At 38.6% G+C, this 13,262-nt stretch overlaps 1 protein-coding gene across 2 annotated transcripts in view; it reads right to left on the bottom strand.

Annotated features, from left to right (window-relative positions):
- LOC114650192 (kidney mitochondrial carrier protein 1) overlaps window positions 1-13,262 on the bottom strand; it is an 88,943-nt gene that overhangs the window by 71,483 nt on the left and 4,198 nt on the right. For both annotated transcript variants that reach the window (XR_007934828.1, XM_028799676.2), the window contains exons 2-5: window positions 12,578-12,655; window positions 9,846-9,993; window positions 7,366-7,460; window positions 2,038-2,123 (exon numbers count right to left, since the gene is read on the bottom strand). Coding sequence is in view for 1 of the 2 variants with exons in the window: in XM_028799676.2 (XP_028655509.1) it covers window positions 2,038-2,123; window positions 7,366-7,460; window positions 9,846-9,993; window positions 12,578-12,641 (393 nt within the window). In the remaining variant the exon portion in view is untranslated. The remainder of the gene's footprint in view (window positions 1-2,037; window positions 2,124-7,365; window positions 7,461-9,845; window positions 9,994-12,577; window positions 12,656-13,262) is intronic.

Here is a 13,262-nt window from a genome sequence, read left to right as displayed (position 1 = left end):
TGGTTATCTTGGTCTTGGGTTTTGATAATAACTCAGATGTAATATTAAACCTACAATTTTTATTTTAAACTAAATTTCAGTTAATTTTTATCTACTGACTTTATTTTTTAACTTATAAAAGACTCAAACTAGTTTTGATGTGGATAAATACAAAGCAGATTCCATTAACGTTGAGGTACAGTACTGAACAATACATACTTTATCACTATTTTCAATCATTGTGTACTTTCATGCACATGTGTCACTGAATGTCATCAGTAGTATGTGCTGCAAACTGAGTTACAGGCAAGCAGCTTGATCGTCAGCTGGCTGTTTAACTGGAGTGATAAAATCCACTGCTTGTAATTCCCAGTGTCCTAAGTACATATCCTAGTCATGTTGTCTCAGGGAGTTTTTACTGCTGGGGGGGAAAGGTGACACTCAGTGATCCCTCAGCAAAGACAGCTTGAGTTACTGAATGTAGCCAGCAGCAGGTGCAGCAATGTAATAAGCTCAGTCACAGGTAAGTAGCTAGATAAGCAATTGTCCATTTAGCTGAGAACAGGTAGAACCTGCTGTTTGTAATTACTTGGTTCCTAGGTACATGTCTCAGTTGTGCCACCGCCTAAAGCAGTACAGCTGCTGGTAGAAGGCGAGTAACACTTTGCCAGTCTCTCAGCAGAGATATGCCATCAGTTGTCAGTTAGCAATGGCTTTCCATGCCATTATTATGGTTTTTTTTTTTAATCCGTGTTACTGTCTAGCCATTATTAAGAGGTCCAGGATATTTATTCACATCTTCAGCATAGTATACTTACTCATTCTTTATTTTAGTTTAAATGATTTATGTTTTGTAATTTAAAGTAATATTGCTTTGCTGTAATTTTATTAATTAGTGTGATAGGTTTTTCTGTAAAATAAATAAAAATGCATTATTCATACTAGCTAATATTTCCATCCATCCATTATCCAACCCGCTACATCCTAACTACAGGGTCACGGGGGTCTGCTGGAGCCAATCCCAGCCAACATAGGGCGCAAGGCAAAAAACAAACCCCTGGCAGGGCGCCAGCCCACCGCAGGGTGCACACACACCAAGCACACACTAGGGACAATTTAGGATCGCCAGTGCACCTAACCTGCATGTCTTTGGACTGTGGGAGGAATCCGGAGCACTCGGAAGAAACCCACGTAGACAAGGGGAGAACATGCAAACTCCACACAGGGAGGACCCAGGAAGCGAACCCAGGTCTCCTAACTGCGAGGCAGCAGCACTACCACTGCACCACCCAGCTAATATTTCCATCAATGGAAATTTTCAGTGCAAGTTCCAACTTACATATAAAATCAGGTTACAAATGTGAACAGAAACAGAATTTGTTCTTAACCCCGGGTCTGCCTATACTGAAAATATACAGTTACCTCCAAAAATCTGTACCAATAAGAAAACTAAAAAAGAAATCTGCATAAACTATGGATATTGAGGTACATTTTACTTTTTCACCATATGCAATACACTTGACCTAATTCCTTATTCACTATTCACAATTAATACAAACAAAACAAAAAAAGATCATCTGTTCAAGTTATTGGATTCTGTTTAGTCCTCCTTTTCAATAAAAACAGTACTAAAAACATTTTTCTCTAACTTTTTATGAGAACTGAAATATATTTTAAACCAGTGCGTCATGATACTTTTTAGTATGCACGTAGACTTCCTACTACAGTCAAATCAAACTATTGATTGTAAAATTAGTTTAGCAATATGTTTCAATCTCCTGACAGATACAAACAAGATTGTGGCTGGCATATGTTACCATTCATGAGGACAATAAATGTAAAAGTTCACAGGACACAAAACAACCCTGTAATGGCTACTAAGTTCCTGTCCTGTGTCAATAAATCGAAGAAGGATTTAAATTATGGTAGTCTATACAGTTGAAAAAAGCAAAATATTTTCAAAAGACATCAATTTAAACCAAATAAATTTATTCAGCAGAATGTAGCTAACTGGACACTTTTGAAAAAAATACTTAGAACAAAATATATTATTCTTACCTTTAAGACATCTGTAGGATTGGCAATGGAAGAGGAAATTACACCAGACAAAATTCCACAGAACACATTGATAAATAAAGTTTCATCTGTAAAAAAATAATAAATAATAATACTATCTTCCATCTGCCAAATGTATATTCATTTTTTCCTTTTCTTCTCTTATAAATAATAAAATCAACAATTCAATCTTTCCTTATTTTATATTGCATATTTATATTACAAAGAGCATTTAGGCTGATTCCAGGGCTAAAGGGGATGAATTACAAGGAAATATTAAAAGAGCTGAGCCTATTCAGTTTGAGCAAAAGAAGATTAAGAGGTGACACTATTGAAGTGTTTAAAATTAATTACAATGGATCGAGTTCATCAACAACACATGGACACAGTTGGAAACTTGTTAAGGGTAAATTTCTCACAAATATTTGAAGGTTTTTCTTTACACAAAGAACCATAGACCCATGGAATAAACTACCAGGTAGTTTGGTAGACAGCAGGACTTTAGGGACTTTCAAAACTAGACTTGACATTATTTCAGAAGAATTAAGTGGATAGGACTGGCAAGCTTTGTTGGGCCGAATGACCTGTTTTTGTCCAGACTGTTCTAATGTTCTAACAATAACAAAATGATCTGACAACAGAGATGGCTTACTGACATTTGTGGATTTTAAAATATTTATTATATTTTACAGGTTCTACCTTAACATCTCAATACAGGTTAAGTCTGGACTTACAACAGACCACGATCTTTCCACCATCTTTCTTTTTCTTTGACCAATTACATTCTTTTAGAATAATGCATCTGCAGTTTCACCTTACTAACAGAAGGCCTAACATTATTCAGGGAAATCTGCTTTAAACATATTAATCTGTATTTCACACATTCAACCTGCACTTACTCATTAGGATGCACTATGGTGTAGTGCTTAGTGTTGAATTCTGACAGCACCAGAAGACTGAGCTTCAATCTCAATCTATTCACTGCCTATGTGAAGTTTGTCCACTCTCCCTGCCTCTATGTGGGTTTTCTTCCAGCTCTGATTTTCCTCCAACATCCCAAAGACATTCATGGTACATGGATTGATGATATGCCTTGTGTGAGTGTGCACTATGATAGGGGAAAGGCTTTCCCACATGTAACCCTGAATATGGACACGCAACATCAGAAAATGAAAGGACTTTTGGTTAAAGAAAACTAAGAAAGATTTTCACAGATGCATTTCCTTATATACTGTAGGGTGAAGTTCATACTTGATTACAATTAACAGAAAAACAGTATGTTTCTAAAAGTTGTACAAATACCACAAGGGTGGGGATGGAGGGGGAGGTTGTACGGTGGTTGGGGGTGGATTAGTAAGGTGGCATTCAGAAGGTATTGGTCATAAAGTCTTTATTATTTAGATGTTGGGTTAAAGACCAAGTGTCTATTAATGGCGTTTTCAGTAGAGAGCCATGACTCAGTCAGCTCTCTGGCAGTCTTAGTGTATGTATTATATATATATATAGCGTGGCACGTGGCTGGGGGTGGTAACGCCCAAGAGGACCGGAGGAGGGGACCATGGGCACAGAGCTTACAACCCTGTAGGGGCCCGTGGTCACCGCCAGGGGGCGCCACAATGCCTGGAGAGCCCTGGACCTCAGCACTTCCGCCACACCCAGTGTGCTCCCGGGTATGCAGCCGGCACTTCCGCCACACTGGGGCGTGTCGGGGGAAGATTGCCGGAACACACCTGGAGCACATCCGGGGGACAATAAAAGGGGCCGCCTCCCTTCATTCAGGGCTGGAGTTGGGAGGAAGAGGACAAGGTCTGGGAGAGGAAAGAGGCGGCCTGAAGCGAGGAAAGGCAGTGTGTGTTGGCCTGGACTTGTGGGGTGATTGGTGCTGTGGCACTGGGTTGTGCACTTTAATATTTGTACATAGTGTAAAATAAATGTGTGCCATCTGCCTGTGTCCGGGCTGCTTCCCACTATATATATATATATATATATATATATATATATATATATATATATATATATCTATACAGTGCATCCGGAAAGTATTCAAAGTGCATCACTTTTTCCATATTTTGTTATGTTACAGCCTTATTCCAAAATGGATTAAATTCATTTTTTTCCTCAGAATTCTGCACACAACACTCCATAATGACAACATGAAAAAAGTTTACTTGAGATTTTTGCAAATTTATTAAAAATAAAAAAACTGAGAAGTCACATGTACATAAGTATTCACAGCCTTTGCTCAATACTTTGTCGATGCACCTTTGGCAGCAATTACAGCCTCAAGTCTTTTTGAATATGATGCCACAAGCTTGGCACACCTATCCTTGGCCAGTTTCACCCATTCCTCTTTGCAGCACCTCTCAAGCTCCATCAGGTTGGATGGGAAGCGTCGGTGCACAGCCATTTTAAGATCTCTCCAGAGATGTTCAATCGGATTCAAGTCTGGGCTCTGGCTGGGCCACTCAAGGATATTCACAGAGTTGTCCTGAAGCCACTCCTTTGATATCTTGGCTGTGTGCTTAGGGTCGTTGTCCTGCTGAAAGATGAACCGTCGCTCCAGTCTAAGTTGAAGAGCGCTCTGGAGCAGGTTTTCATCCAGGATGTATCTGTACATTGCTGCAGTCATCTTTCCCTTTATCCTGACTAGTCTCCCAGTCCCTGCCGCTGAAAAACATCCCCACAGCATAATGCTACCACCACCATGCTTCACTTTAGGGATGGTATTGGCCTGGTGATGAGCGATGCCTGGTTTCCTCCGAACGTGAGTTCAATCTTTGTCTCATCAGACCAGAAAATTTTCTTTCTTATGCTCTGAGAGTCCTTCAGGTGCCTTTTGGCAAACTCCAGGCGGGCTGCCGTGTGCCTTTTACTAAGGAGTGGCTTCCGTCTGGCCACTCTACCATACAGGCCATGATTGGTGGATTGCTGCAGAGATGGTTGTCCTTCTGGAAGGTTCTCCTCTCTCCACAGAGGATCTCTGGAGCTCTGTCAGAGTGACCATCAGGTTCTTGGTTACCTCCCTGACTAAGGCCCTTCTCCCCCGATCGCTCAGTTTAGATGGCCGGCCAGCTCTAGGAAGAGTGCTGGTGGTTTCGAACTTCTTCCACTTACGGATGATGGAGGCCACTGTGCTCATTGGGACCTTCAAAGCAGCAGAAATTTTTCTGTAACCTTCCCCAGATTTGTGCCTCAAGACAATCCTGTCTCAGAGGTCTACAGACAATTCCTTTGGTTTGTGCTCTGACATGAACTGTCAACTGTGGGACCTTATATAGACAGGTGTGTGCCTTTCCAAGTCATGTCCAATGAACTGAATTTACCACAGGCGGACTCCAATGAAGCTGCAGAAACATCTCAAGGATGATCAGGGGAAACAGGATGCACCTGAGCTCAGTTTTGAGCTTCACGACAAAGGCTGTGAATACTTATGTACATGTGCTTTCTTAATTTTTTTATTTTTAATAAATTTGCAAAAATCTCAAGTAAACATTTTTCACGTTGTCATTATGGGGTGTTGTGTGTAGAATTCTGAGGAAAAAAATGAATTTAATCCATTTTGGAATAAGGCTGTAACATAACAAAATGTGGAAAAAGTGATGAGCTGCGAATACTTTCCGGATGCACTGTATATGTATATATATATATATTATACAGTAATCCCTCCTCTATCGCGGGGGTTGCGTTCCAGAGCCACCCGCGAAATAAGAAAATCCGCGAAGTAGAAACCATATGTTTATATGGTTATTTTTATATTGTCATGCTTGGGTCACAGATTTGCGCAGAAACACAGGAGGTTGTAGAGAGACAGAAACGTTATTCAAACACTGCAAACAAACATTTGTCTCTTTTTCAAAAGTTTAAACTGTGCTCCATGACAAGACAGAGATGACAGTTCCGTCTCACAATTAAAAGAATGCAAACATATCTTCCTCTTCAAAGGAGTGCTTGTCAGGAGCAGATGTCACAGAGATAGAGAAAAGCAAACAAATCAATGGGGCTGTTTGACTTTTAAGTATGCGAAGCACCGCGCACAAAGCTGTTGAAGGCGGCAGCTCACACCCCCTACGTCAGGAGCAGAGAGAGAGAGAGAGAGAGAGAGAGAGAGAGATAGAGAGACAGAGAAAAACAAACAATCGAAAATCAATACGTGCCCTTCGAGCTTTTAAGTATGCGAAGCACCGTGCAGCATGTCGTTTCAGGAAGCAGCTGCACAGAAGGTAGCAACCGTGAAGATAATCTTTCAGCATTTTTAGACGAGCGTCCGTATCGTCTAGGTGTGCGAACAGCCCCCCTGCTCAATCCCCCTATGTCAGGATCAGAGAAAGTCAGCGCAAGAGAGAGAGAGAAAAAAGTACGTTGGGTAGCTTCTCAGCCATCTGCCAATAGCGTCCCTTGTATGAAATCAACTGGGCAAACCAACTGAGGAAGCATGTACCAGAAATTAAAAGACCCATTGTCCGCAGAAATCCGCGATATATATTTAAATATGCTTACATATAAAATCCGCGATGGAGTGAAGCCGCGAAAGGCGAAGCGCGATATAGCGAGGGATTACTGTATATATATATATATATATATATATGTATGTATGTACAAGAAAATTTGTTTTAAAAGTGATGAAAGAGATGATCAAAAGTATAAACAAGGGCTTGAAACTCTGGGGTTCTTGCATGCGGATGTTGGCGAAAAAAGTAACGTAGACATTAGTTATTCTAGAATAAAAAGCATACAGGGTATACTATTAAGGCAATGTGATAAAAGTAGAATACTGTCTAATAAAGTTAGAACTACATTCCCAGCAGTGATAACAATTATGAGATGTGCATGAATGCAGTGTTTAGTGTTTCAATAATTTTAAGTTTTCAAGGAACCTCTTCTAGTGTTGAAGGTAAAAGACCACCAATGAGGAAGAAAACCTGGAAAACCAGACAAGAAATTGATCAGTATTAGTTTCACTGAGAGTAAGAGAAAAAAGAGAAGAGCTCAGGTAAAGAATGAGCAGAAACTGGTCATGCATAGCCAAAACAAAATTATTGGGTGAGAAGGTGCATAATGATAGAGGTGGAGGAAGTAAAAGCAAGTGGGAAATAAGGAAGGCATGAAGGTAGAGGTTGCGGGTGACCTAACAAGATTTCCAAAATAATATGAGTTCTATTTGGGGTTTGTTTTTTCCCTCTAGTTCTATCTGGCTTGGTAACAAAAAATAACATAAAGCACTGTAAATAAGTGATTGTGTTCTACCTAGTAATGACAGGCTATAACCAGACAGCAAAAAAAAAAGAAACTAGTAAAATAAAAAGTCTTCTATTGCACTGTTGACTCACTTACCTTCTGGTTTGTCAACAAACAGACGTTTGAAGCTCTGGTAGGTACCTATCTTAATAGTTCCATAAGAAGCCTGTCTCAAAATAGCAGGGGCAATGCTAAAACAAAAATACATACAAGCAAAAAAGTGGACATAAAATATTTAAAGATACAGTGTAATTACTATAGAAAATTACATATTCAGTTTACAATTTTATCAATATCTTAAGTAAATCAGATACCATATCTTTAAAGATTAAGAAATCAGCTTCATGATCAAGTACTACTTATATATAATACCAGCTTATCCAATATGACGGCACAGAAAATTATTCCATTCATTTCTAAAATCAAATCTATCTAGAGGCCCTTAGACACTTGGATTAAGCACATTCAGTAGTACACAACACATCTCTATAGATAAAATCAAATTTTATTTTTGTTACTGCATTACATACAATTGTATAATCAGATTTTTAAATAAAGGAGACTTTCCCAGCTTTGAAGAAGGATATGAAAACATGTTGTCCCCTATCTCTAAATAAAACACAACCATGAGTTGTGATCAACAAAGGATGATGCATACACAAAAAAGGTTGATGTCATAATTAGAGATCAAAGGAAAGTTCTTGTTGTAAATCCACAGAGCACACAAGTATTTATTTTAAAGTAACGAGAAACTTTTAAGGGCAATCCAAATGTTTAGTCATACAGGCTCTATCCATCCATCCATTTTCTAACCCGCTGAAACCGAACCCAGGGTCACGGGGGTCTGCTGGAGCCAATCCCAGCCAACACAGGGCACAAGGCAGGAACCAATCCTGGGCAGGGTGCCAACCCACTGCAGACAGGCTCTATCAGAAACCTTAAAATTCACTGAGGTGCCTGAACCAAAGGAGTAAATGCGCAAAAGATCAAAACTCAAAGAAAATTTGAAGACAAATGAAATTGCTCGAAGAACTAAATAATTTGTGCCTTTGTCCCCTAAAAACTGATGCTGTTATATCACATACACACATATATACTTTACATGTACAAATGTGCTCTAACAACATGCAGTACTGCAAAACAACAGAAATACAAAATGGCAATGTCACTGATAGAGTTTCTAAAATCAGTTTTAAAAAGCAGCAAAATTACTTCAATCCTGACCATTCTATGGTTTGTGTGATTTTAAGGGATTGTTGAGACAGCTACTCAATGATTCAAAAGAGATACAGAAAGAGAAACAGACAGCGAGAGAAAAACAGCAGGGGGGATGGGAGAGTTCTTTGAGGACATATGAAAGTTGGAAAGCTGAATAGGAATAAGAAAGTTTGTGCATTCTATGTGTTTTTCCTCCCTTGTATACTGTATTAATAGTAAAGTATATTTTGCCACACATTCTGTATATACCACTTTTCTGGTAGTGAAGAGACTGCAGAAAGGCATCTTCCAGGAAAAATAAACTAACTTAAAAAAAAAATAGACTAACTTAAGAGGCACAGACTTCAGGTACAAGATTCACAAAAAAATTTAAATTATGCTGGCAAACTAAAAGGTGTCTCACTGCCATTTAAATTTAGATGGAGGTTGGCAACCTACTGCTTAACTAACCACTAGTATTGTGCATATTGCTTTTAATATTTTTGCAAAATATTGTGAAAGGTCTTTTTGATGGTTATAAAGCATTATAATCTTGTTTTAATGCATGTTAATTCTTTGTCTTTTAACTATATCATAATTGTGAATGTGCACCACACTTGTTTATTAATGGGAACTGCAACAGTATATAATACACTAAATATTTTAAGATGAGGGGTGTATTATATTATATTGCTGCCTTTTAACTTCAGAGCACTGTGCTTGAATACTAGACTTGTCACCACCTCTTTTCAATTTCCAGATTGTCCTCGTATCTTTGTGATTTTTCATCCAGTTGTCTTCCTATTTTCCAAAGTTTTAGGTGAACTGGCATGTCTTAAATGGCCCAGTATGACTGAGACTTCAGCATTTTCAAAGTAATGTCCTGCTTTTACCTTATCCAGGGATGGTTCCCGCATTGCACCCATTTTATCAGGATATGCTCTGGCACTCAACATACATAGGCTAAGCAAGTAACTAAAATGGACCAGTTTCTCATACAGAATTATCATCTGCCTTAATAAATAAAACATCACATGGATATTATATAAAGTAAATGGACATGTTTTTTTTTACTAATAGTTCCTCATCAGCCTTACCCTTGGAAATCACATTTTTTCCATCAAAATTATTTCTTTTATACCTTAAAATCTGGACTACACAAGTTCCATTTGAAGGGGCACTATTGAATAGACATATTAAATGAAGGACATTAAATAATTTCCATCAAACAAATACACATGCCTAAATTCATTAGTAGCATTTGTATTTACATTCAAATATACTCAGACAATCAGTGTATACTTTGTATTCTTATTCTTAATTACAATAAATAGAATTTATATGGACATTAAAGACCATGCTCTCTAATTTCCTCTTACCCAGAGTACAGTGCTTTTAACCCTTCTTCTTTCCATATCCTGAAAAGAGCATGGAACATCCCCTTGTACCGAATCTCTGCATATTTCACGTCACTTACTTGACCCTGTACCTGAAGTCGAGTTTTAGTGAGATCAATGGGAAATGTACCTGAATAAAACAAAAACACACAACTGTGACTTCCTAAGCTAATTTTACATCCATTGTTTAAAGATATATTGTGAGACTCAAGGTCTTCAGAAGTGTAAGCAAGAATATGTGTTAGCTCGTTACTGACACTCCTTGATAAATCAAGGAGGGTTTGGGATCATGAATCTGGAAGTAATTTAAACAAATCCACAGGCTAAGATTGTGCAATAATCATTATAAATAATCCTCTTATCTAATAGTATTTGATAACTTACCATTCACTAAAAAACTCTTTTACTGTTCTAATACATATAAAACTTCCGTTTCCACCTTTACTGACATCACTTCCGCCAGTTCTCCTATATAACCACCAGTTTCAATACTATTACTCAGTTTTGTTTTAGACTCCAGCCTGTAAAGACTTTTTTTTTACTCAACCTACCCTTTTTCTGTTTCTTGTGCTCCATATTTCCACAATATATACTGTATATAGGGTGTTTTGTTTTGTTTTTTTCTTATGCCACATTTTTCCCATACTGGGTCAGAGTGAGGGCTGCATTGGGAACAAGACAAATTAACCTTACACAGAACAGTTCATCATAAAACACAGCCAAACAGAAAGTGAGTCACTGGTCAACCAAGCAAGTTATCTTTTTACTGTGTGAGGAAAAATGACAAAACTCACCTTAAAGCTAGGACTAAGCACTACGTCTCTAAGACAGCTCCCATGTTGCCTGAGTTAGCTCCTGAGGAACACAATCATCCCTTTCTAAGCTGTGAGCTGTCAACCACTTGATAGCCTGGAAAAACTGTGCTGGGCCTCTGCTAGTTCTCTGCAAGTGCCCTCAGTAAATTAGTTCTGGGACACATCTGCTGAAGATCAATACTGGCAAACCCTGGTGGTGCTCACCTTCTCACAATGGCTTGTAAAGGATCCTTTGCCAGTGTAACAGTTACAATATGCACGCTCTCTTCCTCTGCTTCTCAAGCTTTTAACTGGGCCTTCCCTTTCAAGGGCCAAAGCAGAACTATCTCTGCTCCAGCAGCACTAGCAATTACATGTCAATATGCATGCTCATCAAACCCCCACAGCTCCTACTTTCATTTCTCATCATGAAGAAAAAACATTAAAAACAGCATGAAAACTGTAAAATTAAGGTATTTCTAAATACAGCCATCTGCATAGTCTACTTCAGTTTGTATTTCCTGCGAGTCTTCTACAAGTAAGTAATAGAAGTCAAAAGCCTGAACAGAGGTTAGAGCAAAAAAACAACAAAAAAAATCATTCAACAGCACTAGATGACAACTTAATTTCTGTTGATCTACATTAGTATGCTTCAATACAGGTAGACATAAAATTGGTCAAATTGCATCCCATTACAAAGTTTTCTCATTTGCACACACTACCTTTAAAGCTGGTAACTTTCTTTTTTAAATAAATACAGCATTTAAATAAATATAGCATTTAAAATTATAAGGATCTTGTCAAGTTGCTCTTTCACATTACAACCTCATTATCATGTCTGGCCTTTAATGACCTCTTAAGCACAGCAATCAGCAGTGTGTCTGTTTGCAAAGAGAGTGTCGACCTTGTCAAGAGGTTTACTTGCCTCGTCAGTGACATTTATGGGAGAGCATGGGGGAGTCATAAGGTCGCTGGAAAGGGGTGTGTGGCACTCTCAATATCTATGCAAAAGGACGAATGTCCAAATCTTTAGAGTTCTGGTACTTCCTGACTTGCTATATGGTTGCAAGACATGAACACTATCCAGTGACCTGAGATGAAGACTGAAATCCTTCGGTATCGTGTCTCTCCGGAAAATCCTTGGGTACCACTGGTTTGACTTTGTGTCAAATGAGCAGTTGCTCACGGAGTCCTGAATTAGGCACATTACTTGCATCGTGAGGCAGCGTCAGTTATGACACTACAGCCATGTGGCGCGATTCCCCGAAAGGGTGATCCGGCTCGTAAGATCCTCATTGTTGAGGACCCCAGCGGCTGGACCAGACCAAGGGGATGCCCACATAACACCTGGCTGCAGCACAAAGATGGTCATTTCTGGAGGGTGGGACTGGACCGCGTATCTGCCTATGGATTTCCCAACCAGGATCCCAAGCTGTTTTGTTGTGTGGTGGGTGCGGCAACGCGCTGTACCAGTACATGCTCCCCAACCTGACAAAACCTGATCATGTCTGGGGAAAAATCAAGTAGTATTTTGAGCTGCCCTGTTTGGGTAAAGATTGCTTTTACTTAGTCAGTGCTTGTATTGAAGTTCTGCTGAAGAGCAATATGCAATGAATGCCCTACATTGTGCATGCATCATCAGGCTTGTTCAGAGTAGATGCAGGTCAGGTCTACAGCAGTTACTACCATTGCATTTGGTTCGATTTAAGTATGCTATAAATTAACCTAGTAGCTAATATAGTATGTTCATGGAGTAAATCTTAATAAATATGAAATTCTGCACACTAGTCTCACCACTTTACCTATGTATGAACTATCCCCAAAATTTATTAAAAAGAATGTACTCAGGAATATCTATTTACTCTTGTTAAAATTTGCAACTACAGTTAGTTTCAATTATTACAAGCTTTTAATGCTTACCACATTCTGCAGTAACAGAAGCTAACCCACCATAAACAAAAGGTTTCCAGTTCAAATTGGACATAGTACAATTAAGCTCTGAAAGACAAAAATCAAATAAGAAGCATGTAAAGGCCGTGCAACCAAAGCAATCATATCAGGACACGATTATTTAAAAAAAAAAAAATGTTGTTTTAACCAAAGCACACATTTTGTACTAGATATTTGTAAATTATGTTTTAAAATGTGGTAAAATTAAGCTTCTGAAAAAAAAAATTGAGCAACTTCTTTTTTAATTAATTCTATGTGAGTCTTTCCATTCTTCATATCCCAAACTGTCACATTAGGTCATAACCTATTTATAGGGTGAACGCTCCAATTGGCCACAGCAGTTGACTGCTTCATTCTATCAGTTTTTAACACTATGCGACTAAAGATAAGACCAATAACTTCACACTTATAACTACATTTCTACGCAGCATCTGAAGTCCATTATGTGCGTCAATTATGTTCTTTTAGGCCATGCCAAACCTTTTAGCAGTAATGACCATCTTTACTGCTTCAAGAACTTTGTGGGGACACACCTGAACACCTACACATTGTTAAAAAAAATCCGTTTTCATAAAATTTGAATGCAGTTCAGTTCCCCGTGATTTCTCCCTCCTATTGTGCCCCTCGAAGTTCTGTTCCTAGCACAAAAAAGTAA

This window comes from Erpetoichthys calabaricus, chromosome 4, assembly GCF_900747795.2.
Source record: "Erpetoichthys calabaricus chromosome 4, fErpCal1.3, whole genome shotgun sequence".
Taxonomy (NCBI): Eukaryota; Metazoa; Chordata; class Cladistia; order Polypteriformes; family Polypteridae; genus Erpetoichthys; species Erpetoichthys calabaricus.
This window is presented reverse-complemented; position numbering and strand designations above follow the sequence as displayed.